This window comes from Ordospora pajunii (genome assembly GCF_021821965.1).
Source record: "Ordospora pajunii strain FI-F-10 chromosome Unknown Cg_04, whole genome shotgun sequence".
In the NCBI taxonomy this organism is placed as follows: domain Eukaryota; kingdom Fungi; phylum Microsporidia; family Ordosporidae; genus Ordospora; species Ordospora pajunii.
Genome location: NW_026848121.1, coordinates 96,724 through 118,176, shown reverse-complemented (window position 1 = coordinate 118,176; position 21,453 = coordinate 96,724). Strand labels below are relative to the sequence as shown.

Sequence of the window (21,453 nt, the reverse complement as noted above, 5' to 3'; positions counted from 1 at the left end):
AAAAAGACGTAATAACTGTTCTAATAAGTTTAGTCATTGATAGATCGATCTAGGAGATTCACAGGAAATAGTCAGGAATCTTTGTGGACACAAGCATTTCCACTTTTGTTGGAGATGGCTCGAATTGGGTAAAGCTGTACGATCCGTACTCATCCATCTCCATCAGGGTAGCAAGGTTGCCGCACCTGTAGCAGTAATTCGGTGCACTGAATATGGTAACACATCCTTTCTCGTGGCTCCAGTTGTACCCATTCATCACTAGCTGATGCGCTCTACATATCATCTTCAGTCCGTTTCTCTCATTGAACGATTCTGTTATGTCTCTTCCAAACGTGTATCCTGCCCCTCTTGGTGATGGGCCCCATCCGGGCCTTTCATCAGGATCAGACCAGAGAAGGTCACACATAGGCCCCTCGTGAGGCACCTCAACCTTCCTGTCAATGCTTTTCAATTGATCCAGCGTCTCGAATGACGGACTCAACCCCCCATGGCAGCAGAACGTGTCGTTGCCAACAACTGCAGCCACAGGCAAGTAGTCAAAAAGATCCGTCAAGGTTCTCCATACCAACGATGTTCCATACTTCCTAACACACTCGTCGTAAAATCCATACACCTGCGTTATCTGCCTGCTCTCATGGTTTCCCCTCAGTAGCCACATCCTGTCAGGATACTTCACCTTCAGGCACAATAGGATTGAAATGGTCTCTACAGAATGGTATCCCCGGTCCACATAATCCCCCATAAACAGAAAGTTCGTGTATGGTGGAAGCCCTCCTACCTTAAACAGCTCCATCAGATCGTAGAACTGTCCATGCACATCTCCACAAACAGTAACAGGTGCTTTCACACTCACCACATTCTCCTCTTTCATGAAAACCTCTGCTGCCATTTCACACAGGTGTTTTATTTCTAGCTCGGTCAGCAGGCTGCATTTGAACAGCTTTTCAAGATAATTCTCTATCATCTTTCGTATTTGTCCTGGGGTTCAAATATTTTCCTGTTTCATTGTATGCTTCACAAAGCATGCTTCAGGTATTTGATGGCATTGCTGGTCACTTACGCTACTCGTGCTCTGGTATTTGTTGCAGCCAGGCCATCTGCTTACAAATGACTGTAATTGAGTAATCAAGCATGGCAGTGATTGTGTCATTAATTTATGCTGTAATGAGTTTATATTGTGTGCTCTGCCAAACAACACCCTGGACGGATGGATGGCCTGCTGTTTGCCTCAAGTGAGAGTGATGCATGCATGCTGCCGGCTGATTCGATGTGTTCCAAGCCGTTTCGAGAGATTTTTTGGTCGTCCAGTGACGATGTGCAGCTTGAAGGTCCTGGAAACAATCCGTTCGAGGAGTCAAGCATGCTTGATGAGAGATTGCTTAAGGGCTCATTAGAGGAGATTACGAATAGGAGAGAAAGCACATGTGAGATGATAAAGATGGCTGGAAGAGCACCGCTTCCATCTGCTATGAGTAAGAGGCAAGAAGTTGATTTCTGGAACGACTTTGGAAATGACGAGGTGAGTTCCCTGCCTACTCTTGGGTGTGGAAAGAGCGACAGCATCCAAAGGATATCTGTTGATGTTGCAAAGCAGGTCATTGAGGGTGTGTATGGTATTGAGTATCAGGTTATTGATTGCAGGTTCGCATATGAATATAATGGAGGGCATATAATGAATGCAATAAACATAAGCTCATCACGAGAGGTTGCCCCGTTGCTGAGAAGCCCAAAGGTGTTGATTTTCCATTGCGAGTTTTCCTCAATAAGAGCGCCAAGGCTTGCACAGTGTCTTAGAAACATGGACCGGATGAGGAATCCATATCCACATTTGAGTGTTCCAGAGATATATGTGATGGAAGGAGGATACAAGAAGTTTTACAGAAAGTATCCTGAGATGTGCAGCCCGCAGGGATATGTTGCCATGAATGATCGAACGCACAGGAGCTTGTGTAAAAAAGATAAATTTAGAGTAAATAAAAGATGCTAGAGCCTTAAATGTGTTATAATGGTTTATTCTGTGTATCTGGCGGAATGATATGTGGGATTGTGTATGGTAATGGACGATTCATATGCTATGCAGGATGCCCTTGAATGCATGATGAGTTTATCGCATTGATCATTTCGACTTACAGATCAGCGATTAGTTTACTGAATGATTCGTTCAGTGGTATGAGGAATGCAGTGGTCAACAATCTGTTGCTTGTTACGATCACATGTGTTGTCTGTATGAGCATGAAGTTTTTTGTTGAATTTATTTTAGGATACTTGGCTGCAACTGCAGATAGTGGGAAGAATAGCAGGAGTATTGAAAAGGGAGAGTATGGCTTAGTTATAATAGTTAACAGCGATTACAAGATGGAAAAAGGAAAAGTTCTTTCCCAAGTATGCCATGGGATGTCCAAGGTGATGACATATCTGTTCAAAAATAATGAGTTACGAAAGGAATGGAAGAGGAATGGAGAGGCAAAGATTGTGTTGAGAGGCAGCAGTGCCCAGATAGAGCATATACTGAAGGATGCTGAACGAAAGGGGATTCGTCATCATGCCGTGTATGATGCAGGTAGAACACAGGTACCGCCAGGATCAAACACAGTGGTGGTTCTTGGCCCTGCATTGAGAGATCAGCTTACACCGATTTCTGGGCATCTGAAGTTGTACTAAGTAATGCATGCCATGCCGAGATAAATGGTTTATTGTTGATGCTTTCACAAGCCATACATCGCTGTGCTCCCAATGATGTGAAATAGGCTAATAAAACACCATTTATTAAACTTTATGAATTACAGTTGATTTTATATTTCTATTGCTCAAGACAATAAAGTGTAATAGCGGTGCCTGCATGTGATTTGTCTATCTTTACAAATACATATCCGTTAATGTTCATATTCAAACAAGAATCGCTTTGTAATCTTTCTCAATATATTCCATGGCATAGCATAATGCAATCATTTTTTCAGAATAACAACATATTCTTTCCTGATTCTTGCCAATATGCTTTTGTCAGGCTGCACGACGTTCTTTTCGTTGCTGTTAGGAACCACAAATATCAGCTCATTGACTCTTTCATTGATGTACTTTGGTGTAACAGACACTCTTCTAGGAGACACTGTAAATGCTCCCGACAAGGCAGTCACATACTGCAAGGAATCCAGTTCAGGGCATTCAGGCAGCAAAGAGCATATGTGCCCATCTCCTCCTATCCCCAGTAGACACACATCAATCACAAAATCGCTCAGAATCTTGCTGTATTCAATAGCTGCGTCATCCAATGGCACTGATGTGTGTATAGGGTGCACTCTTGCCTTTATTCGCTTTAGGAACCCATGAGCTGCTGCATGGTTCAGCTGTGACTGGTCTGCACGCTCATCAGAGTAAAAAACACTCCATCTAGACGTATCCAACAGCTCATACCTGCCATCATCAAGGCATTTCAGCAGAGAGCCTCCGGAAATCATCAGTGAGAAGCACCTGCCAGAATAGCATCGAAGAATCCGGTAAATCTCCCCATTAAAGTCGTCCGTAAACAAAACACTCATTCAAAGGGCAAGGTCCACGTACAAAATCAAAGCCTTTCACTTTTCATTCACACATATAAAACAACATCTGTCTTCCAGCCAAAAACCACCAAAATAAATCATCAGTTTATTCTTGCCGATTGCTCTCATCATTGATATAACGGAACTCAAATCCATCCTCTCCATTTGCAAAAACCTTCACAAACGAGCGGAGCCTCTTCATGTGCAAAAACCTTTTTGCCTGCCACTTCAGCCCTTGCTTGCCAATGAACCCTCCAGTGACAGAAACCTCAACAACATTTCCATTCACAGACACCTTCAGAAGATTCTCCTTCTTTCCAATCCTGCATTTGATCTTCTGCTGCAGAAACGCCTCCACCTCCGTAGGAGAAATCAAACTGTCCTCAACAGGCTTTGAGCAATCAACAAAAAACTTCCTTGTGCTTCTCTCAGACACATTGGAAGATGCAACCTCCTGCTTCATGGGGTAAAAATTTTGGTTTCCAAAGAGCAAGCCAATCCACAGGGCTATCTTGCAAACCATCCTATCTTATCAATTCATAAGCCATGTAGCTATTGCACATGCCTATTCGCATCTATGCACGCTAATCTCGTTTATTTATTGCGTTGCCGATAATACTGCCTCCAAAGTATCCCTGCAGAACCTTCGGAACCATTATTCCCTCTGCACACTGGTAGTTCTCCACAATACAGCAAAGCGCCCTCTGAATAGCACACATCGTTCCATTCAGCAAATGCACATACACCTTACGCTTGTTATCCTTCCCAACCCCATATCTTATGTCAAGCTCTCGCGACTGATAGTCCGTGCAGTTAGAGCACGAAACCAACTCCCGGTACTTGCCAGAGCATGGGAAAAACGCCTCGAGATCATACTTGATCGCGGCTGCATCGTTAAGCTCACCAGACACAATGCTAACCACATTGTAGCTTATATCAAGCGATTGGTAAAACTCCTCACATATCCTCATCATGTCTTTGTGGTGCTTTTCAGACTCCTCGGGCCCACACACAACAAACTGCTCAATCTTCTCAAACTGATGCACCCGGAACAATCCAGCATTGTCCTTTCCATGAGCACCGGCTTCCTTCCTGAAGCAAAGAGATTGCCCACAAAACTTTTTCGGAAGATCCTGCGGCACAATCCTCTCCTCCATGTACAACGCAGACAGCGACTGTTCAGAAGTCGCTATCAAGTACATATCATCCTCCACCTTGTAAAGCTGGTCGTCAAAATCGCTCAGCTGTGACGTCCTTGCCATAACATCCCTTCTCAGCATCACAGGCGTTTGTATATACACATATCCATGCCTCTCAAGAAAATCAATAGCATATCTTGCAAGTGCCTGTGCCAGCTTCGCCATCGCCCCAGATAGGTAGTATCCACGATGCCCAACCACCTTTGCTCCCGCCGCTGCATGCGTATAGTCCTTCATAAGCACAGAAAACGGCACAGGATTCTCTTCAAGCCTTCTTTCACTCCTGTACGATCCAACTATCAGATTGCTCTCTTCATCATTGCTGACAACAACTTCATCAAATACCACGTTTCCTATTCCCTTCATCATCTTTGCCAGGTTCATCTCAACTCCCTTCACTTGCTCCCTCAACTCCTCTGCCTCATTGCACAACCTCTCAGACTCCTCCACTCGGCTACAAACCTCTGCATCCTCCTTCTTTCCGCCATTCTTAAAATGCTGCTTGATCTCCCGATTCAACCGGTTCACCTTCTTGTTTATCTCATCAAGCTCAAAGTTCATTCTTATCCTTGTCCTGTCAAGTTTATGTGCCTCTTCAACCGCTCTTCCATCTCTAAACCGCTTCTTCTCACTTTCTATCACCTTACATCGTGTACCATCATCTCTGATCAGATTTATGTCAATCATCTCAAGGGATCCCTCAGCTTTGTTTATTCAGCCTCTATCTTGACAATACACATTTCATTCATTTAATTGCATCCTTCCTCTGCATCAGCTCCCGCTTCAGGCTCCTTCCAAAACCTGCAAAAGTGCCCAGCTCGTGAAAACCCATCATAAAACTCACTCGGCGTCCTCATCCTCCACTCATACTTCAGTCCATCATCGTAAAGATGCCGGCAGAAGTTATAGTTCCACATCTCAGGTGCATAAAACACTCCGATCTGCTCTACCAGCTTAACCCGCCTTTCCTTCCACTCTCCTTGGCTCCATCTCTCCACCTTAACCTCTGCACCGACAAATATCACCAACGGATCCCTAATGCCATACCTTTCAACCATCCTCTCCACTTCTTCTTTCTTTCTTCTATTCACAACAATCCCTAGAATAATACACTCGGGAACATACTTCACAGAGCATATCTCATCAGATGACAAGAACTGCGGAATCAGCCCAAACGACACTCTTCCTTCAATCATCACAACCAAAGCAAACATAGGCACATATGGATCCATTAGCTCAGCAAACTCTTCAATCAAGTTCATTGAAAGCCTCTCATCATCTACGCTATAGCATCCTTCATCTCCTTCATTACCACTCGCATCCTCCGCCGTCTTGCCAATCTTCCATCCGCTATTCAAATCTCGTCTTTTCTTCATTTCCTCCTCAAAACGTAGATAATGCCTTCTCCATCCATTTCCTTCTCCAAAAAAAATCACGCCATTTGCGCTATCCTTCATGCTGGCGCTCAGCCCTACTCCTCTCACTGCTTCCATATCAACCTTCGTGCTAGCCCCTCCATTGACCCCATCTACGCCAATCCCAAACACAATATCCCGTACCTCTCCAGCCGTCAGGCTTTTCGAATCAACTCCATACATATCACAATGCCTTTCAACAATCAAATCCTTCAACCTTACTTCACACTCAATCCATTCCCTGTCTGTAAGCATCGGCCACATCCTGTTTATTCCCGTTCCCACCACCTTCTTATCATCAATCTCCAATGCTTGCATCACAAGCAGCAATCTACAAAAGTTCGTAAAGCTACTTGTTTCATTCCATCCTCCGTACAGCTTAACACTCTGCATCCTGTCGCTGGCATCAGCACACCCAAGCATCATTACATTCGAAAACGGAATTCCAGACCGTAGAGACCTTACAACAACCGACGGATAATCCACAATCACATTCTCAATTACATCAATCATATCATCCGTAACAGACACGCTTTTCTTGCTGAGATCGTGTACAAGCAAAACCACATCTCTTGCTGCAAGCTGCTTCGCCTCCCGTATCTTCTTGCCATTCGAGCAATAGCTCTTGAAATACAAATTCCCACTGCCTGGATCAAATGCAAACACTGCTCTTTGCTTCCTTCCCAGATATCTGCTGTCAACAATCATTCCTGAGCTGAAAAGATCCCCGCTGCTATGCACAACCTCAACATCAGATGTGTATAGCTGCAACGCCTTCCTGATCCGCTCCCTCAGCACAAGCAGCATCGAATTCTTCTCAATTATCACTGCAAACATACTCCTCAGAACAATCACCAGCTCTTCATTCATATGCCCATATACACTCCACGTATTGTAGCACAAATCAACCACCGCCACCATCCCATACTCTCCAGGGTACTTTGCCAGTGGATCATTCATTCCCTCAACAAACCTGCTCTTCGCATACTTGTGGCAATCATTCCGTTCATAGTCTCCCCATCTCAGCTGCACATCTATCCAAAGCCCATCTACATTCTTCAACTCTTCAGGCCTGGTACTTCTCTCACTCATAAGCTCAGATATAGACAAAGCATCCAAAACACAAAATTCCCCCTCAAGCAAAACATCTGCACTGCTACTCCCAGCACGGTAGCTTTTCTTTGCATGTCCTTGGATCCGCTTGGCTCCACAGTGCTTCCTAAACACATCAATCACATCACACACAATGCTTTCATGGATTCGCTTCCACAGGCCATTCCGAAAAATCTGCACAAACGACATCTTCAACGTAGGCAGCTTTCCATGCATAAAAATCCCTGTTTGCTCAAGCTGCACCTGATATCCAACATATACATCTCCCCTATTTATCGTAGGTGACCACCATAGCATAAACCTTTTGTTGGGAACTTGATTCAGCCCAAGCTTCTGTGCCTTCGTCATCCTTCTGTTTCCATCTATCACCGTTTCTTCCCAAAACACTTTACTAAAATGCCGGAAATGCGTCGCTCCAAACAGCGTATGCTTCATCACTTCCTCTACTCCTCCCATTGCCTGTAAAACATCCTGTGGATACTTCTCAATATCCCACAGCCTTCCATCATGCCTTGCATCCGTAAACCAAAACCAATCCGGCTTTGTGCAGAAATGTCTCTTAAACACATTCCACATCCTAAATCCCCGGTCATACAAAAGCACCTTGCTCTTCTGCAGCAAAGTGCCCATCCTAGGAATCCCCTTGCTCGCATCTATCTTTCCTGTACTTGCATACTCCATCCATGCTGCATCCGATTCCTCAAACTCATCCTCCCATCTCTTCACATATTGCATTATTCCAGGAATAACTGCTGCAGGCGCCTCCTTACATGAAGTAGCAACTCCCCCAGCACTTATCATCCCAAGGCCCCCCATCTCCTTCGGTGAATAAAACATCACTGCCGGAAACCTCACCGGCATCTTGCTGTTCATCCCTCGCTTGACAACATTTCTGATCTGCTCCTCTGCCCTCATCAGCTTCTCCTCAAGCCCTCGCCGCCCATATATACACTCCCTGAAATGCATCACAAATCCTATTATCAGCGTGTTCCATCTTTTGGCCACCTTCAAAAACGTTGCTGATCCACTCGTGCCTACCAAGTGCCTGATCCCACCCTCAAAGTCCTCCACACTCTCCTCACTAACTGCCAAGTTCGCATACTTTCCATTCGACAACTTCCACGACCCTTTTCCATCAACTCTCGTCTCAGAAATAAGCACATCAACGCCAAGCATACTCAATCGTACAACAGGAAACACACTGCATCTTCTAAAAGCTATTCTTCCAAGCGACGGATGCATTCTAGTAGCCATCTCTGCATGCACATACCCACTAATCGCCGTGTTCGTCTTGCTCTCAATTCCTTTGCACTCATCAAAGTAGTTCTTTTGCATGCTCTCAACCTCAATCTCTGCCTCCTCTCCATACTCGTCAATCAACATGCTAACATCCCCCTCATCCATCTCAAGTATAGCATATATCTCATCCATCCATCTCAGGTACTTCTTGATCATCCCCCTTCGAGGCTGCACAATGTCCTCTCCCAGAACACACAGATCAATCACAAACATATAAAACTTATGCACAAATGCAGAAAATTGAAACCCGCTAATATATCCAACATGGTTTGTATACGACATGTCCTTATAGCATATCCTGCAGTTGTTCCTACTGATCATATAGTCCACTAGCACCGGGTCAATCACAAGCTTCAAAAGCTTCGACAGAAGATTGTTGTCTACTTTCCTCATCACCTCCTTATATCTTCCCTCATACAGCACCACAATCTTGCCTTTTGCATCAATCTGCCCAATCTCATTGCAAAAGTCCATCAGGCATTTCATGTCCAGCTCATCGCCAGGCTTGATAAAGTCTGGAAACATCCCAAGCCTTTCTGCCTCATAGAACAAATATGCACACAGAAACGCATCCGTCAGTCTCTCGCCAGGAGACACTTCGTAGCATTCAATCGCTCCTTTCCCATGCTTCCTCAGTTCAACCTCAACCTCCTTGAACGATCTTTGCGTTATCAGCGCCCTCTTGATCTTAAACACCGTCTCCTCAGCACTGTCGAGCATTGAGTCAAAAAAATCAACCTCCTCTGCTGTTGCATTGCTTTTGACCTTGTCAATCGCTATTCTCAGAAAATTCTCCTCGTTCCTCTCAGGAAACCCTATCTTTCCGGCCACTTTGCTCTTGAAATACTCTGCTGCAAGCCTGTACACTGCAACCGCATCAGCCGGCTTTAAGCAAGGACTCTTCAGATACTCCGCTTGCTCTACAATCTGCTCCTTCATGTACAACCTAGAAACACGTCCAAGGCGCTTCTTTTCCTCTTTCTTTCCATCGTTCACATCGCTCACCGTGCTTTCAACATACCACTCCGCCTTCAATCGAATATACTTCTCAATCACTCCTTGCAGCTCAAATATCTCTTTCCGATGCTTCATTCCTGCTGCCTCTCCTCGCACACTCAGCTCTTCTATGAATCCCTCAGAAAACACAACCATATCATCATCCACACTTGTACTGCCTGTATTTCGTCTCGATACCAGCACTCCTGCCTTTGATTCTGAGCAATCCTCAACACAAACTTCATCGACCCCACTCCTCATATCCATACAGCTCACCTCATCAATCCTCCTCAGGCTTTCTCTACCAGATTCTGCCTCCTTCCTCTCGCATCTCATCTCCAGCTCCTTCACATGTTCATGCACAAGGTGGTACGGCACACTCGCCTTCCAGCATCTCCATGCCTCCCCAAAATGCTGCAGAAGCTTCTTTATCTGCTCAGGATGCAAAATGCACGACACCTCTCCAACTATCCTTCTCTTCAACGACACATCATATCCACTCTCGCTTCTTTGCTTCGACAACGGCTTCGCTCTATACTCCCTTCCTTCGGCTATCCTCCTTATTAATCCACACACACATCTTTCAAGCAGCGGAATGTGCCCTCGCAGCATAAAGCACCACGTCCTCCATTGCTCAGCCCAACTGCACACTCCTGCATACTCCGCAACATCATGCATCTCCTTGCTTCGCTTTATCTGCCGCATAATCCTATACTTATACCGATACATCCCAGTAAGTATCCCTGCATTGCACAGTACATACTCCACATTCTTCGCCAGCTCATAGCAATCAATCAATCCCTGTCTAAACACAACATGCAGGTCAACAACATGCTTCACAAACTTCAGCATCTCTCTCAACAGGTGATACGACATCCCAACTCTCGACCTCTTCCTTTCCTTCGTAGTGAGTGTGCGTACAGGCCTCAAGTTGAAGTTCCAATCAAGAAACAGGTAGCTCAGCTTCTTCCTCTTCAAAATCTCGCTGAGCATCATGTGCCCTTGGCTAAGCACCTGTAGACCTGCTTCCATCCAATCAATCTCTGTTTTTTGGAAGTATCTTGTGCTTCTCAGCCCCTTCAATACATTTGTCGGGCACTTTCTGCTCTGCGGCTTCCTTTCCATGCACTTTGCATATCCCTTCATAATAGCCTTTACACTTGGCTTTCCATCCGCACCCTCACGAAAGCAAATGCCTTTCATCAAAGGAATGTCAACAGGATGCCTGCTTTTCGTTCCTGGCCGAATCGAGTACGCATGACCGCCTGAGCCAGATAAATGTGCTTCAGAAACTCTTCCATGCAGGCTCGTCGACAAATCACAATGCAATGCTTCTCTAGCATTCAAGCCACACTCAATCTTCATATGCAATCTTTCCATGCAAGGCAGCCTGGCATGCTTGTTGTACACATACGGATATGCTACTCTCTCCAATCCGGGAGTTCTTCCCATAATCATAACATCTTGCTGCTTTTTGCTAACATGCGGCCCTCCCTCGATCCAAACACCAACTTTCCTTGCAACAGCAAACGACTTGCTGTTAAACAGATATCTCTGTCCTTGCTCACAAAAAACACTTTCAGTTGCTTCTAAGCATTCCACACCTTTTGGAATCGGCATCCCAATAATACTCCCATAGCTCATGATTTCCTGCTCATCGTCAAACACAGGATAGCTCAGAACACGGATTCCTCCGCGCTTCTTAGACTCCTCAGAACATCTTGTGCTTGCCATGCTCCACATCTGTCGGTACTCATGTGCATCAGCCCTTCGCTTCTCCGTAACAAACGTAATTACTCCGGACACATGGTACAGCACAGACACATACCTGAGGGGCTCCCATGGCATAGGCATCGATCTCAAAAGATTGTGAAGTGCATAAGGCAAGTACCTCATTGCACCCATCGATGCAGGGCATGTGCTTTTTAGTACGTTCATCGTCCTTCTCAAATGCTCTGGCGGCATTTTTTCCTTGTTAACACGCATGCTTAGGGCAACGAGCGTGGAAATATGATGTTGCATCGGTGCATTGCCAGAATGTGCTTGCTGTGTATGCACGATGACAATTGCAAGCATCTGCAGCCATAATTTGAATTGATTCGTGCGCACTCCCCAACACATGGTGCATGAGCACAGAAAACACTCCACAGCAACAGAAAAGCTTGTTGTCACCAAGGCAGTGGGCATATACGGGATAGATGATGAAGCATCAATAACAAGATACATCACAGCAATGTACTCGTATATCCATCCAAGGAAGTGGAAGCAGATATACAGAGACGTGCTTGACACATACAGGGCGCATGGATACACATCCCCTGTTGACTTTTGCGAGGACCTGAGATTCAATGCAGCAAAAAGGGTGTATGCAGAGAAAGACAGGCTTAGGGCAAGCATTCTTAACGGGCAGTGCATCAGATACATCGAGACAAGTATGGAGTATGACTGGAATATAGGAGAGATCGGCAGGCTAAAAAAAGTGCCAAACGAAGGTGCTCCGAGCCAGGAGCTGGACAGCAAGCAGCTGTGCTCAGCCGTGGACCCACACATAATGAAACAGCATGTTGATGCAATGAACAAGCAGAGCGCAAGAGCCAGCACAGCTGTCTTCAGAGTCGCCCAGAAAACAAGCAAATACGAAAGTGCAACCACCAGCGATAAGGAAAAGAAAAGGGTGTACTATAGGATGTCCGATCAGGAGAGGGAACTCGACGACTTCATGGACAAGCTTGAAGAGGATCAATACGTTACTACAAGCCCGTTCGAAATACCACCCAGCAGGCTGAAAGGAAAATATCCAATAGTCAAGAGCATTGCCAGTCCAGGCATTGTAAATACTGCCAAAGACAAGAAAGACTAGCTCATAGCACAATGCCTCATATATGTATGTCTGTAGCACAGCATGTAAAGAGTTTCTGTAGATATCTAACCACGCATCTTCACACATAAGATTGCGTCTGAATGGCTGTAAATGCAAATTCAACATCCTTACTAATAAAAACTAAAAGAAATCATATCATATCAATAAGATTTAATGGTTCTGAGCAGTGGCAGATACTATCGGACAATTGCATCTACAATTGCTCTTCTTCTTGCTTCCAGATCAAGATCGCCTACAAGATCAAACACACTTTCAATAACTGCCATCTCAACATTCGTTGTCTTTGCCCCGGCAATGCATGTCCAGTCATTGACCACAAGGCCTCCTCCAACACACGGGCCTCCTGCATTCACTGTTCCTGCAACCACATTCACCTCAAGTAGCTCGCTCAGCTCTTTTAGGCTTTCTTGGCTCGTTTCAGGATGCACCAGCATGCCCTGGTTGTTCATCACTCCAAACGTCCCTACAAGCGGCTCTTGCCCAATATTCTGCCGATACACAGGAACACGAAGCACGTCTCCGATTGCCTCTTCAGTCTCTGCATTTAGGTCTGCATGTATGACTGCCACATGATCATTGCACAAAATCACATTGCCAAGTGCATTCAGCCTCTCGTCTATGCGCCTCACTACCACATTCTCGGGAAGAGAGTTGCGCACATGCATAAGCTCTTGGTCGCTCATCGTATTCGGCACCACAAGCCCATGCTTGTTCCCTCTGCACAGCGACCCAACACTCCGTATCCCGTTGATGCTTGTCTCAACTATCGGCATAGCCACATTCTCATGCAGAAACTTAAGCACGTTGCTGCTCCGCCCTCGTCCAACTATGCAATACGTGTTCGTAAGCGAAACATATGCTCCTATGTCCGAGCTGCCTTCAAAATCTATCCTAAACGACATGGGCCAACAATAAATTTGCATTTTCATCATTGCCATGTCCTTCACAGCTCATGCACACTCTTGATGTTGTTACACCTAATCGATACTTCTCCAATCTCACAAGCACATTCTGCATCCTTCTCAACACACTCCTCAAGAAGAATGTTGAAGTAGTTGTCGGACGAAACAAGCACTCCCTCATAGCATTGTCCCCACTTCAAAACAACACACACTCTCTTGCCCTTCATCCTGCATAGAAATTGCTTGGGATTCTCCCTCACAGGCACATCCCCATCTTCAGCTGCTGCCCCATCCATCAGGGCACATAAACTCACACTGCATATCACCACTCATCCATCGAAGATTTGCATTCAAATAGGATATTTAATAAAAACCACTTGCAGCCACCTCTTCATCTGCATACCAGCCTACACTGCATACAGCCTCTCACCATCCACCAAAAGGGCCGTCGTCAATGTCAATCCCCAATCAAGCTTGGCTTTTCACTTATATCCTTGAGCCTTTCTTTGGAGAAAACATGGACTTCATTGCATGTAGCTTTGCAAACCCTATTCCTACATATATGATCGGAATCACAAACATAATGTATAGTCCCTTGCGTATCCTCTTTGCCTCAGCAATGTTTCGTTCCTGAATCGTCTTCAGTCGCATGTTCGTGTTGTACAAAGACATCAGCTTCCCCTCAATGTCAACAAACAGGTTTTTGATTGCCAGGTTGTCATTGTCCAATCCATCAGAAACCATCACGTTCGTGTACACACTGATCGATGCATTCTCGTCCCCCCTGTTGTCAATATCTATCCTGTATGTTCCGTGCGTAGTATACTTCTGATCAAATGCCTCATTCATCTCCTCCCAATCATCCTCACTGTCCTCAGACAAATCATTCGGCTTGACAACTCGGTAGAACACCGGCTGGTTCGAGTACTGGTTCAGCTTGATGTTGAGCTCCAATCCGTTCTCTCCAAATATTGCCCAGTACTCCTCCCTGGCCCCCGGCCTCAAGATCTTCTGGATCCTCGAACACCTCACTGCACACACAAGTGCAAAGCACACATACACAATCCCTCTCATGGGGTGCTGCCTGGCACATGTTTTGTTTGGCTCCGCTTTGCCTGATCTGTAATCAAAACACCTGCCCTATGGGCTCAAGCGTAAGCACAATGCCAGAGGACATAGACAGCGACATCAGGCAGTTTTCGCACTTTCCAGCAAACGATCTACACCAATGGCTGGTTGCATTCAAAAAAGCATATCCAGCTGGCCACATCACAGCAAAAAACCTTGAGAGCATGTTCCGTGGGTTTTTTCCATTTGGATCTCCAGAGTCCTTTTCAAAGAGACTTTTCGAAACTATCAACATTAGTGAAAGTTCTGCCATAGACTTCCATGAGCTGATGATTGCATACAGCATTCTAGTCAAGGGAAGCGATCACGAAAGGCTTCGCTGGATATTCAGGTTCTATGACACAGATGGCGACGGCGTCGTATCAAAACAGGAAATGCTCTGTGTCGTCCAGGGCATAGCTGATATGACATCAAAGACACTCGAGCTTGACCTTGATCCTTCCAGCATCACAGAAAATATTTTCAGCTCAATCGGGCACTCAAAAAACACCTTGAATTTCGAAGACTTCAAAACATTGCTAGCAAACAACAAAAAGGCCTTTGACATGCTTATTCCATTCTCTGCATAATAACTGCTTCTTTCCACCAAAAGCACATGGCTATGCCTTCATACACACATACTGTATTCATTATCACTGTCTTTAATAAATCATTTCGACTTAACCTTCTTAACATCTCTTGAGTCGTCATAGAAGTTGGGCTTGATCTCATGCTTCGGCCTACCCACAGCTTTTCTGCTCTTGCCTCCTCGGCCCTCCAAGTCCTTGATTCTTTTCATGATTTGCTCTCTCATTCGTGCGCCATGGCTCTTTTGCGTGTCATCTCCATACATGTCAATCCTGGCTGCCAGGCCAATCTTCGATGCCAGGCTCCTTGCTATCTTCGCCTTATGCTGCGACGGCGTTTGCCCAACCAACGAGCTTCCATATATGATCCCATACTTCGGCGTATTCGTCTCCGCCTTCAGTGCTTGGAACAGTGCCTTCTCCGCTCCCATCATCTGTATAGTGGATCCTGCCATCTTCGCAAGGCTTGACAGCGACCCTGCCTTGCTTATCATCTGCGCTCCCATCACATCCCCAACCAATGCCATCAGGTTCGGCGCCAGCCCTTGCATCTTCACACAAATGTACCTCTCTAGCTCGTCTCGAAACTCAAAGCTCTTTAGTACACTCCTTGCATCGTCCAGAATGCTCTGCATGTCACTCTCATCCATCGCAACCCCCATGCTGCTTTCTGCAAGCCTCTTCACTTGCTCTGCTTTCTCTCCAATCACCTCCTCAAGCCTCTTCATCTTCTCCTCATCAATGCTTTCCTTTCTACCAATCTCAACAGCCGCCACAAGATACTCCTTGTTGCTCTCATACACTCTCTGCAGCTCCGGAAAGTGTATCCCATACCACTCCTTCAACCTCATGCAGTGCAAATTAATGTCCTTGTCCATATCCCCTAGCAGATTCACAGACTGTATCACCATCGTGTCTATCTTCTCAGGCACCATCCGGATCTTCCCCATGCATATCTTGTGTGCAATACAAACAACCCTTTCGGAATACTCAGAAATGTTCATTCCAAAATACTTGTATGCCTCAGATCGTGCAATCCTCAGCACCTCGTCATTCACATACACAACCCTTCTATCCAGCTTCTTCTGCAGTCGCTCAACAAGCTTTGGGTCATTCACCCCCAGTATCTCCTTTCTCTTGGACTCAACAGAGCTGATAAAACTCTCTAGACTCGATGGAACTGCTCCTTGGATCAGAAGCCTGGAAGATTCCATCGCCTCGTCACTATCCTTGAATCTATACACTCCAAGCAGTTCGGCATTCCCTTGCCCTTCGACACTGTCAAGCAATGCGTATCCAACTGCAGTCTCGAGCAAATATATCATTTCAAACGGCTTCAAAAAATCACAAAAATATACAGGACTACGACTACTACACCACATTATCACAAGCATTCATTCAAAAGCACATGCATATTCGCTCACACCATCCAACAGCCTTCCACTCCCACGCATGGCCAGACTTTCATATTAAATCGCATCTCATATGCCAACTAAAACTCCCTTTTGCTGCACTGCATGCCCTGCACTTCGCTATCTTCAGGCGGTATATCAATGCTTTCCAAACATACTCCGCTCTTTCTGATTTTCACCCCATACTTCAGGCCCTCAAGGGTGTTGATACGCAGGCACCCATAGCCTTTCATCTTGGCAAACGTCAGCATCACATTGTAATTCGGGCAGAACCCACTGAAGATATTCGAGTCCTCCTCAGCAACTACATCGAAAAACGGAAATAGGTTCATCTCTGGGCACAAAAATGTTGGGACAGATACAATGCACACATGCTTATTCATTCTTACACACCTCCTGAGTCTATACATAAACTCCACCATGTCCTTGCTCTTGTACCCGTCACACATCCAGAACGGTGACATCAACGAAAAAATCACAATTCTCACTCTCTCTTTGCTTTCTGCAATCCTTAAAATCTCTTCAGGCGTTGCATGATGCTTGCAAAGCACACTGTCCTTTCCATCAAGCCTGTGCTTACTCGAGAGATTGAATCGCGGCCTGCACTCTCTGGAAGGCACTCCAGAATACCTCCATGCTATAACCATCTTATCAATAGGCACTTCATCAGCACGCATACCCGTGCTGTATATCCACATCTCCTCTTCCTCCTTCGAGACAGCCAATACTTCTTCATTGCCCGCAACGCCTTCAGATAAAAAAACCCTCAGCAGTACCGAGTGTGCCGACGAGTTCTCATCCTCAGCAACCATCATCATCGATCCTCTTGCAACATACTCTCCCAGCACCCGATCCAATCCATCAATTCCGCTGGATATTCTTTCGACAGCACAGCTATGCTGAGTGCTCCTCACAAACGATGCCATAGGGGTGTCTAGCGTCGTGCGATTGCCTGTGATTGTGAATTACTCTTGCCTGCGCTTAGCCTTCGCCAAATGCCGCACACAGCGAATGAGCATTCGATTGATGCAGGGACACTGTGGTTCATGCAGAGGCCGCATGCACACATGTGCAAACACACATACGTAGGATCACATGAAGGTCTGCACGATGCACTGGCTTTTGGATCTGTCATAAACATAACAAGCAGCGGCATAGCTCTGATCCACAACCACAGAATATACAACAGCATGAAAAATAACAATGAATGGATGGTGAGCATGATCAACACACTTGAAAATCAGCTTGACAGCATGAAGAAATCAAGCACGCATGAATACACAGAATGCACATACAGTATGGCAAGAAACACCATAGAAGCAATACATGAGGAGCTCAGCAAGTACGAAAATGAAACAACCGTCATGCTTGCAGTAGGCGATGCAGTGTTCTTCATGAAAGATGACGTGGGAATGACAAGCTTGGGATACACACAGAATCCATTCTGCCTGTCGCACACTCACTATGCAAACGAAATAGATCCAATGTGTATTTACTCATACGATAGGATATCAGGAGCGCTAGACAGCTGGCTCAAGCACAGCAGCACACTAGTCGACACATACATCTCAAAAATAAATGTAATCTCAAAATACATCGCAATGGACAAGCACTCTGAGTATTTATACCTGCAAAGGCATCTGGAAACAGTCGCTACTAACAAGTGTGCAGGTGAATATACATTAAGGAGGGATTTGCAGGCAGAGGATGAAGTAGCTGAGTTTATTCAGATATTCCGCAATTCAGTAGTGCAGAGAATGGTAAATGGTAACATATGCATATTCTTCAGTGGAGGCGTAGATTCAATGCTGCTGGCGGTTTTTTTACACCACTCAGTAGCATCCGATCAAAAGATATACCTGATAAACACATCATTTGGACAGTCGTCAGACAGAAACATCGGGAAAGCACGATATGAAGAGCTTTGCTCGATGTTCAAACAACGCACATTTGTGTTCGTTGCAAACGACATCGACATCGACACGCTCAGAGCTGCAGAAGCACACATCCACAGGCTGCTCTGCCCAAAAGTCAAGCCAATGGACTTCAACATAGCAGCTACCCTGTTCTTTACTGCAAAGGAGGCCAGGAAGTACAGCAATGTGGCATATGCAGGATCAGGTGCCGATGAACTATTTGGAGGATACAGCAGATACACAAAATGCGAATTCAGAGACTCGATGCTTTTTGATTTGCTGACGATTTCGCATCACAACCTCTGTAGAGACAGTCGTATGATGTCAGACAACCAGATAGAATGCAGATACCCATTTCTCGACTCCAAACTGATACGATATTCACTAAGCATCAGCGACCAGATGATACTTGGTGCAGGGCTTAACAAACTGATCATCCGCGAGGTGCTGAGGAGATACGGCTTTGCCAATGCTGCAAACGTCCCCAAGAAGGCGATGCAGTATGGAAGTGGCGCATTCAAGATGGAAAACAAGTATTCTGCATACAACAAAAATCATCAATAAACACAGAGTCAATCACAAAGTTCATTTCATGCCTCTCACAGATAACCCGTACAATTACATCAAAATCATGCTCTAAGCACTATTTCTCGACAGCATCCTAGACTCTCTGTCCAGCTTAAATCCATGCTCCTTAAATGCTTCAGACCCATAAAAGCCCGTCGGAATCGCAAATCCAAACGACTGCACTCTTCTCTCAAACTCATCGACCGTTACGTTTTGGCTTCGGAATGCTTTTATCTTCTCGCTAAACACCTCTTTCAGCAAAAACACAAGCACATCTACATTGTTCTTGTTGAAATACCGGATAAACTTCCTCCTCAGGCTCTTGTGTATCGAATACTTCTGTGCACCCATAAACGAGTCAAGCACCACAGAAATCGCTTCATCAACATCTTCCACATTCACGCTTGCGCTCAGGCGCATCTTTGCAAACGCCTCGCTTATTCTTACAATACTCTCAACATGCCTGACAGTCACAGGTAGTCCAGAAGACAGCCCCTCTTTCCTAAGCTCCGAATACAGACTCGATATCTTCTCCATATCCATATCGTGGAAAACAGGCTGTACATTGCTTCGTGCATACATTATGTACTTCCTCAGCAACTCCTGACTCATCATCTTCTTTGCCGCATCAAATCCATTCACTTTGCTTTTGCCACCCCCATCATGCGATTCTATTATGAATCGTGCTGTCCGTTCGTCCTCAACACTGTCAACAACATCCTTTATCACACACAGGATATCAAACCTTGACACGATCGGATCGCTCAGATTCACATTCTGCGTAAACGCCAGCGATGCATTGTACCGCCCACGGATCGGATTCGCCGCTGCTATCACACTGCATCTTGCATGCAGCGTAGCAACTATGCCTGCCTTCGATATCGAGATCGACTGCTGCTCCATCGCCTCATGGATGCTTGTTCTATCATGCTCGTTCATCTTGTCAAACTCATCAATCAGGCACACGCCCCTGTCTGCAAGCACCAATGCCCCTCCCTCAAGCGTCCATTCCTTGACAACAGGATCCTTCCTGACCGATGCCGTAAGCCCTACTCCAGATGCACCCTGCCCGGTAGACAACACCGCCCTATGCGACGTGTTCTCAACATACCTCAGAAACTGCGACTTTGCCATTCCCGGATCCCCTATGAGAAGCACATTGATGTCTCCTCGGATCCGGTGGCTCCTGCTCTCCTTAGCAACCCCACCAAGCATCGCCAGTGCAACTGCCCTCTTCACCACCTCCTGCCCATACACAGAAGGCGCTATCGAGTTCACCACTATCCTCCGGATGTCTGGGTGCATTCCCATCCTCCTGATATCCCTCACGTCCTCCTCAGTCATCTCAGACACTCCCTCGTCCTTGCTTACAGAGCTGGCCTCAATAACAGTAAAAAACACAGGAAACCCGTTCTTGATGTTTAAAGACACATTAAAGCTGTTCTTATACACTCCAGTCACCTCAACCTCCTCCCCAGGCTTTGCACAGTCAATAAGGTCGTAGAACAGCAGCACATCTTTCGACCGCGGCAGAGACCCCGGCGGAACACTTCCAGGAATCTCCTGAATAGTTAACTTCTGGAAGTCCTTGTATATCGTTTCTGTCGTATCCACACAAAACGGCCCCTTTGACTGGCATTCAAAGCAATGCGTAGGCTTGAACACAGATGCAATAAATGGCCCAAACACGGACTTGCACTTCAGGCAGTTAAACTTCATGATCGAGTAGTGTGGAAACACCCCACTTCTGCGTGTCACCACCCCACTCACCCTCACAAGCTTTCCAAGATGATTGTTCCTCAGTGCTCGGATCCCTTCCACAACAGGAAGCCCCGTGATCCTGGCATGCACCTTCGGCTTGATCATGTGGTAGTTCGGAAAATGCACCCTAACAACCTTCTCAAGTGCTGCATTCATCACTTCAATTGTCTGCTCGGCATGCTGATTCAGCAACCTTACCAAATCACCAGACTCCTGCTCAACATCCAGATAGCTTACCTCAATACTCTCCATGTTTTCAGAGCACATCCTCCGAATCTTCTTCACATACTTCTTGCTACTAAACCCACCAAAAAACTTCACAAACCTTGTCTCCAGATTGCTTCTAAAGAGCTCTTGCTCAAAAAAATCACTCGATACTTCCCGAGCCTTCAAAATGCTTCCTGCATCATAACCATGCACATCATGCGAGCACTTCTCCTCGCTATCCATTCCATGGCCATCGGCTCCTTCCCCTCGTTCATGGCCAAAAGCCCTTGCGCCATGCTCTATATACTCCTCAATATCAGAATGGTCAACAGCTTCCGAAACAGATGCACCATCAAGTGCATACAAGTCATCGTCTATACGCTCCATGTCCTCGCTATCAAGCTCATGCACCATGCTCATGCCCAGGCTTCCCTCTCCAGACCCATCAGTGTCCTCATCCTCGTTGAGCCTCCTTTTGCTCATTTACAGGGACCATTTTCACACAATAAATCAACATCGCTCATCTCACCTAGTCGTATTTATTACATCTTGCAG

The 21,453-nt window shown here is 45.8% G+C and overlaps 17 protein-coding genes across 17 annotated transcripts; 4 read left to right on the top strand and 13 right to left on the bottom strand.

Moving 5' to 3' along the window:
- Positions 1 to 58: 58 nt before the first annotated feature.
- On the bottom strand, positions 59 to 964 carry HK407_04g07360 (serine/threonine-protein phosphatase; the record flags this gene model as incomplete). Its single annotated transcript, XM_060420721.1, has 1 exon — positions 59 to 964. One exon carries the CDS (start codon positions 962 to 964, stop codon positions 59 to 61), a length of 906 nt encoding a protein of 301 aa, XP_060277086.1.
- Positions 965 to 1,207: 243 nt separating this feature from the next.
- HK407_04g07350 (uncharacterized protein) lies at positions 1,208 to 1,987 on the top strand (the record flags this gene model as incomplete). Its single annotated transcript, XM_060420720.1, has 1 exon — positions 1,208 to 1,987. One exon carries the CDS (start codon positions 1,208 to 1,210, stop codon positions 1,985 to 1,987), a length of 780 nt encoding a protein of 259 aa, XP_060277085.1.
- Positions 1,988 to 2,091: 104 nt separating this feature from the next.
- HK407_04g07340 (peptidyl-tRNA hydrolase) lies at positions 2,092 to 2,661 on the top strand (the record flags this gene model as incomplete). Its single annotated transcript, XM_060420719.1, has 1 exon — positions 2,092 to 2,661. The coding sequence occupies one exon, from the start codon at positions 2,092 to 2,094 to the stop codon at positions 2,659 to 2,661; it is 570 nt and encodes a 189-aa protein (XP_060277084.1).
- Positions 2,662 to 2,945: 284 nt separating this feature from the next.
- Positions 2,946 to 3,536, bottom strand: HK407_04g07330 (putative 6-phosphogluconolactonase; the record flags this gene model as incomplete). The annotated part of the gene is made up of 1 exon (XM_060420718.1): positions 2,946 to 3,536. The coding sequence occupies one exon, from the start codon at positions 3,534 to 3,536 to the stop codon at positions 2,946 to 2,948; it is 591 nt and encodes a 196-aa protein (XP_060277083.1).
- Positions 3,537 to 3,642: 106 nt separating this feature from the next.
- HK407_04g07320 (ribosomal protein L22) lies at positions 3,643 to 4,059 on the bottom strand (the record flags this gene model as incomplete). The annotated part of the gene is made up of 1 exon (XM_060420717.1): positions 3,643 to 4,059. The coding sequence occupies one exon, from the start codon at positions 4,057 to 4,059 to the stop codon at positions 3,643 to 3,645; it is 417 nt and encodes a 138-aa protein (XP_060277082.1).
- A 61-nt stretch (positions 4,060 to 4,120) lies between these two features.
- Positions 4,121 to 5,422, bottom strand: HK407_04g07310 (seryl-tRNA synthetase; the record flags this gene model as incomplete). The annotated part of the gene is made up of 1 exon (XM_060420716.1): positions 4,121 to 5,422. The coding sequence occupies one exon, from the start codon at positions 5,420 to 5,422 to the stop codon at positions 4,121 to 4,123; it is 1,302 nt and encodes a 433-aa protein (XP_060277081.1).
- Positions 5,423 to 5,484: 62 nt separating this feature from the next.
- On the bottom strand, positions 5,485 to 11,544 carry HK407_04g07300 (pre-mRNA-processing-splicing factor 8; the record flags this gene model as incomplete). Its single annotated transcript, XM_060420715.1, has 1 exon — positions 5,485 to 11,544. One exon carries the CDS (start codon positions 11,542 to 11,544, stop codon positions 5,485 to 5,487), a length of 6,060 nt encoding a protein of 2,019 aa, XP_060277080.1.
- Positions 11,545 to 11,677: 133 nt separating this feature from the next.
- On the top strand, positions 11,678 to 12,418 carry HK407_04g07290 (uncharacterized protein; the record flags this gene model as incomplete). The annotated part of the gene is made up of 1 exon (XM_060420714.1): positions 11,678 to 12,418. One exon carries the CDS (start codon positions 11,678 to 11,680, stop codon positions 12,416 to 12,418), a length of 741 nt encoding a protein of 246 aa, XP_060277079.1.
- A 197-nt stretch (positions 12,419 to 12,615) lies between these two features.
- HK407_04g07280 (eukaryotic translation initiation factor 6) lies at positions 12,616 to 13,341 on the bottom strand (the record flags this gene model as incomplete). The annotated part of the gene is made up of 1 exon (XM_060420713.1): positions 12,616 to 13,341. The coding sequence occupies one exon, from the start codon at positions 13,339 to 13,341 to the stop codon at positions 12,616 to 12,618; it is 726 nt and encodes a 241-aa protein (XP_060277078.1).
- Positions 13,342 to 13,382: 41 nt separating this feature from the next.
- On the bottom strand, positions 13,383 to 13,637 carry HK407_04g07270 (putative small nuclear ribonucleoprotein; the record flags this gene model as incomplete). Its single annotated transcript, XM_060420712.1, has 1 exon — positions 13,383 to 13,637. One exon carries the CDS (start codon positions 13,635 to 13,637, stop codon positions 13,383 to 13,385), a length of 255 nt encoding a protein of 84 aa, XP_060277077.1.
- Positions 13,638 to 13,827: 190 nt separating this feature from the next.
- HK407_04g07260 (uncharacterized protein) lies at positions 13,828 to 14,415 on the bottom strand (the record flags this gene model as incomplete). The annotated part of the gene is made up of 1 exon (XM_060420711.1): positions 13,828 to 14,415. One exon carries the CDS (start codon positions 14,413 to 14,415, stop codon positions 13,828 to 13,830), a length of 588 nt encoding a protein of 195 aa, XP_060277076.1.
- A 52-nt stretch (positions 14,416 to 14,467) lies between these two features.
- Positions 14,468 to 14,755, bottom strand: HK407_04g07250 (uncharacterized protein; the record flags this gene model as incomplete). Its single annotated transcript, XM_060420710.1, has 1 exon — positions 14,468 to 14,755. One exon carries the CDS (start codon positions 14,753 to 14,755, stop codon positions 14,468 to 14,470), a length of 288 nt encoding a protein of 95 aa, XP_060277075.1.
- A 48-nt stretch (positions 14,756 to 14,803) lies between these two features.
- On the bottom strand, positions 14,804 to 15,016 carry HK407_04g07240 (uncharacterized protein; the record flags this gene model as incomplete). Its single annotated transcript, XM_060420709.1, has 1 exon — positions 14,804 to 15,016. One exon carries the CDS (start codon positions 15,014 to 15,016, stop codon positions 14,804 to 14,806), a length of 213 nt encoding a protein of 70 aa, XP_060277074.1.
- A 102-nt stretch (positions 15,017 to 15,118) lies between these two features.
- Positions 15,119 to 16,429, bottom strand: HK407_04g07230 (nop56p-like protein; the record flags this gene model as incomplete). Its single annotated transcript, XM_060420708.1, has 1 exon — positions 15,119 to 16,429. One exon carries the CDS (start codon positions 16,427 to 16,429, stop codon positions 15,119 to 15,121), a length of 1,311 nt encoding a protein of 436 aa, XP_060277073.1.
- Positions 16,430 to 16,527: 98 nt separating this feature from the next.
- HK407_04g07220 (uncharacterized protein) lies at positions 16,528 to 17,373 on the bottom strand (the record flags this gene model as incomplete). The annotated part of the gene is made up of 1 exon (XM_060420707.1): positions 16,528 to 17,373. The coding sequence occupies one exon, from the start codon at positions 17,371 to 17,373 to the stop codon at positions 16,528 to 16,530; it is 846 nt and encodes a 281-aa protein (XP_060277072.1).
- A 69-nt stretch (positions 17,374 to 17,442) lies between these two features.
- On the top strand, positions 17,443 to 18,927 carry HK407_04g07210 (putative asparagine synthase; the record flags this gene model as incomplete). The annotated part of the gene is made up of 1 exon (XM_060420706.1): positions 17,443 to 18,927. The coding sequence occupies one exon, from the start codon at positions 17,443 to 17,445 to the stop codon at positions 18,925 to 18,927; it is 1,485 nt and encodes a 494-aa protein (XP_060277071.1).
- A 72-nt stretch (positions 18,928 to 18,999) lies between these two features.
- On the bottom strand, positions 19,000 to 21,381 carry HK407_04g07200 (DNA helicase; the record flags this gene model as incomplete). The annotated part of the gene is made up of 1 exon (XM_060420705.1): positions 19,000 to 21,381. One exon carries the CDS (start codon positions 21,379 to 21,381, stop codon positions 19,000 to 19,002), a length of 2,382 nt encoding a protein of 793 aa, XP_060277070.1.
- Positions 21,382 to 21,453: the final 72 nt, after the last annotated feature.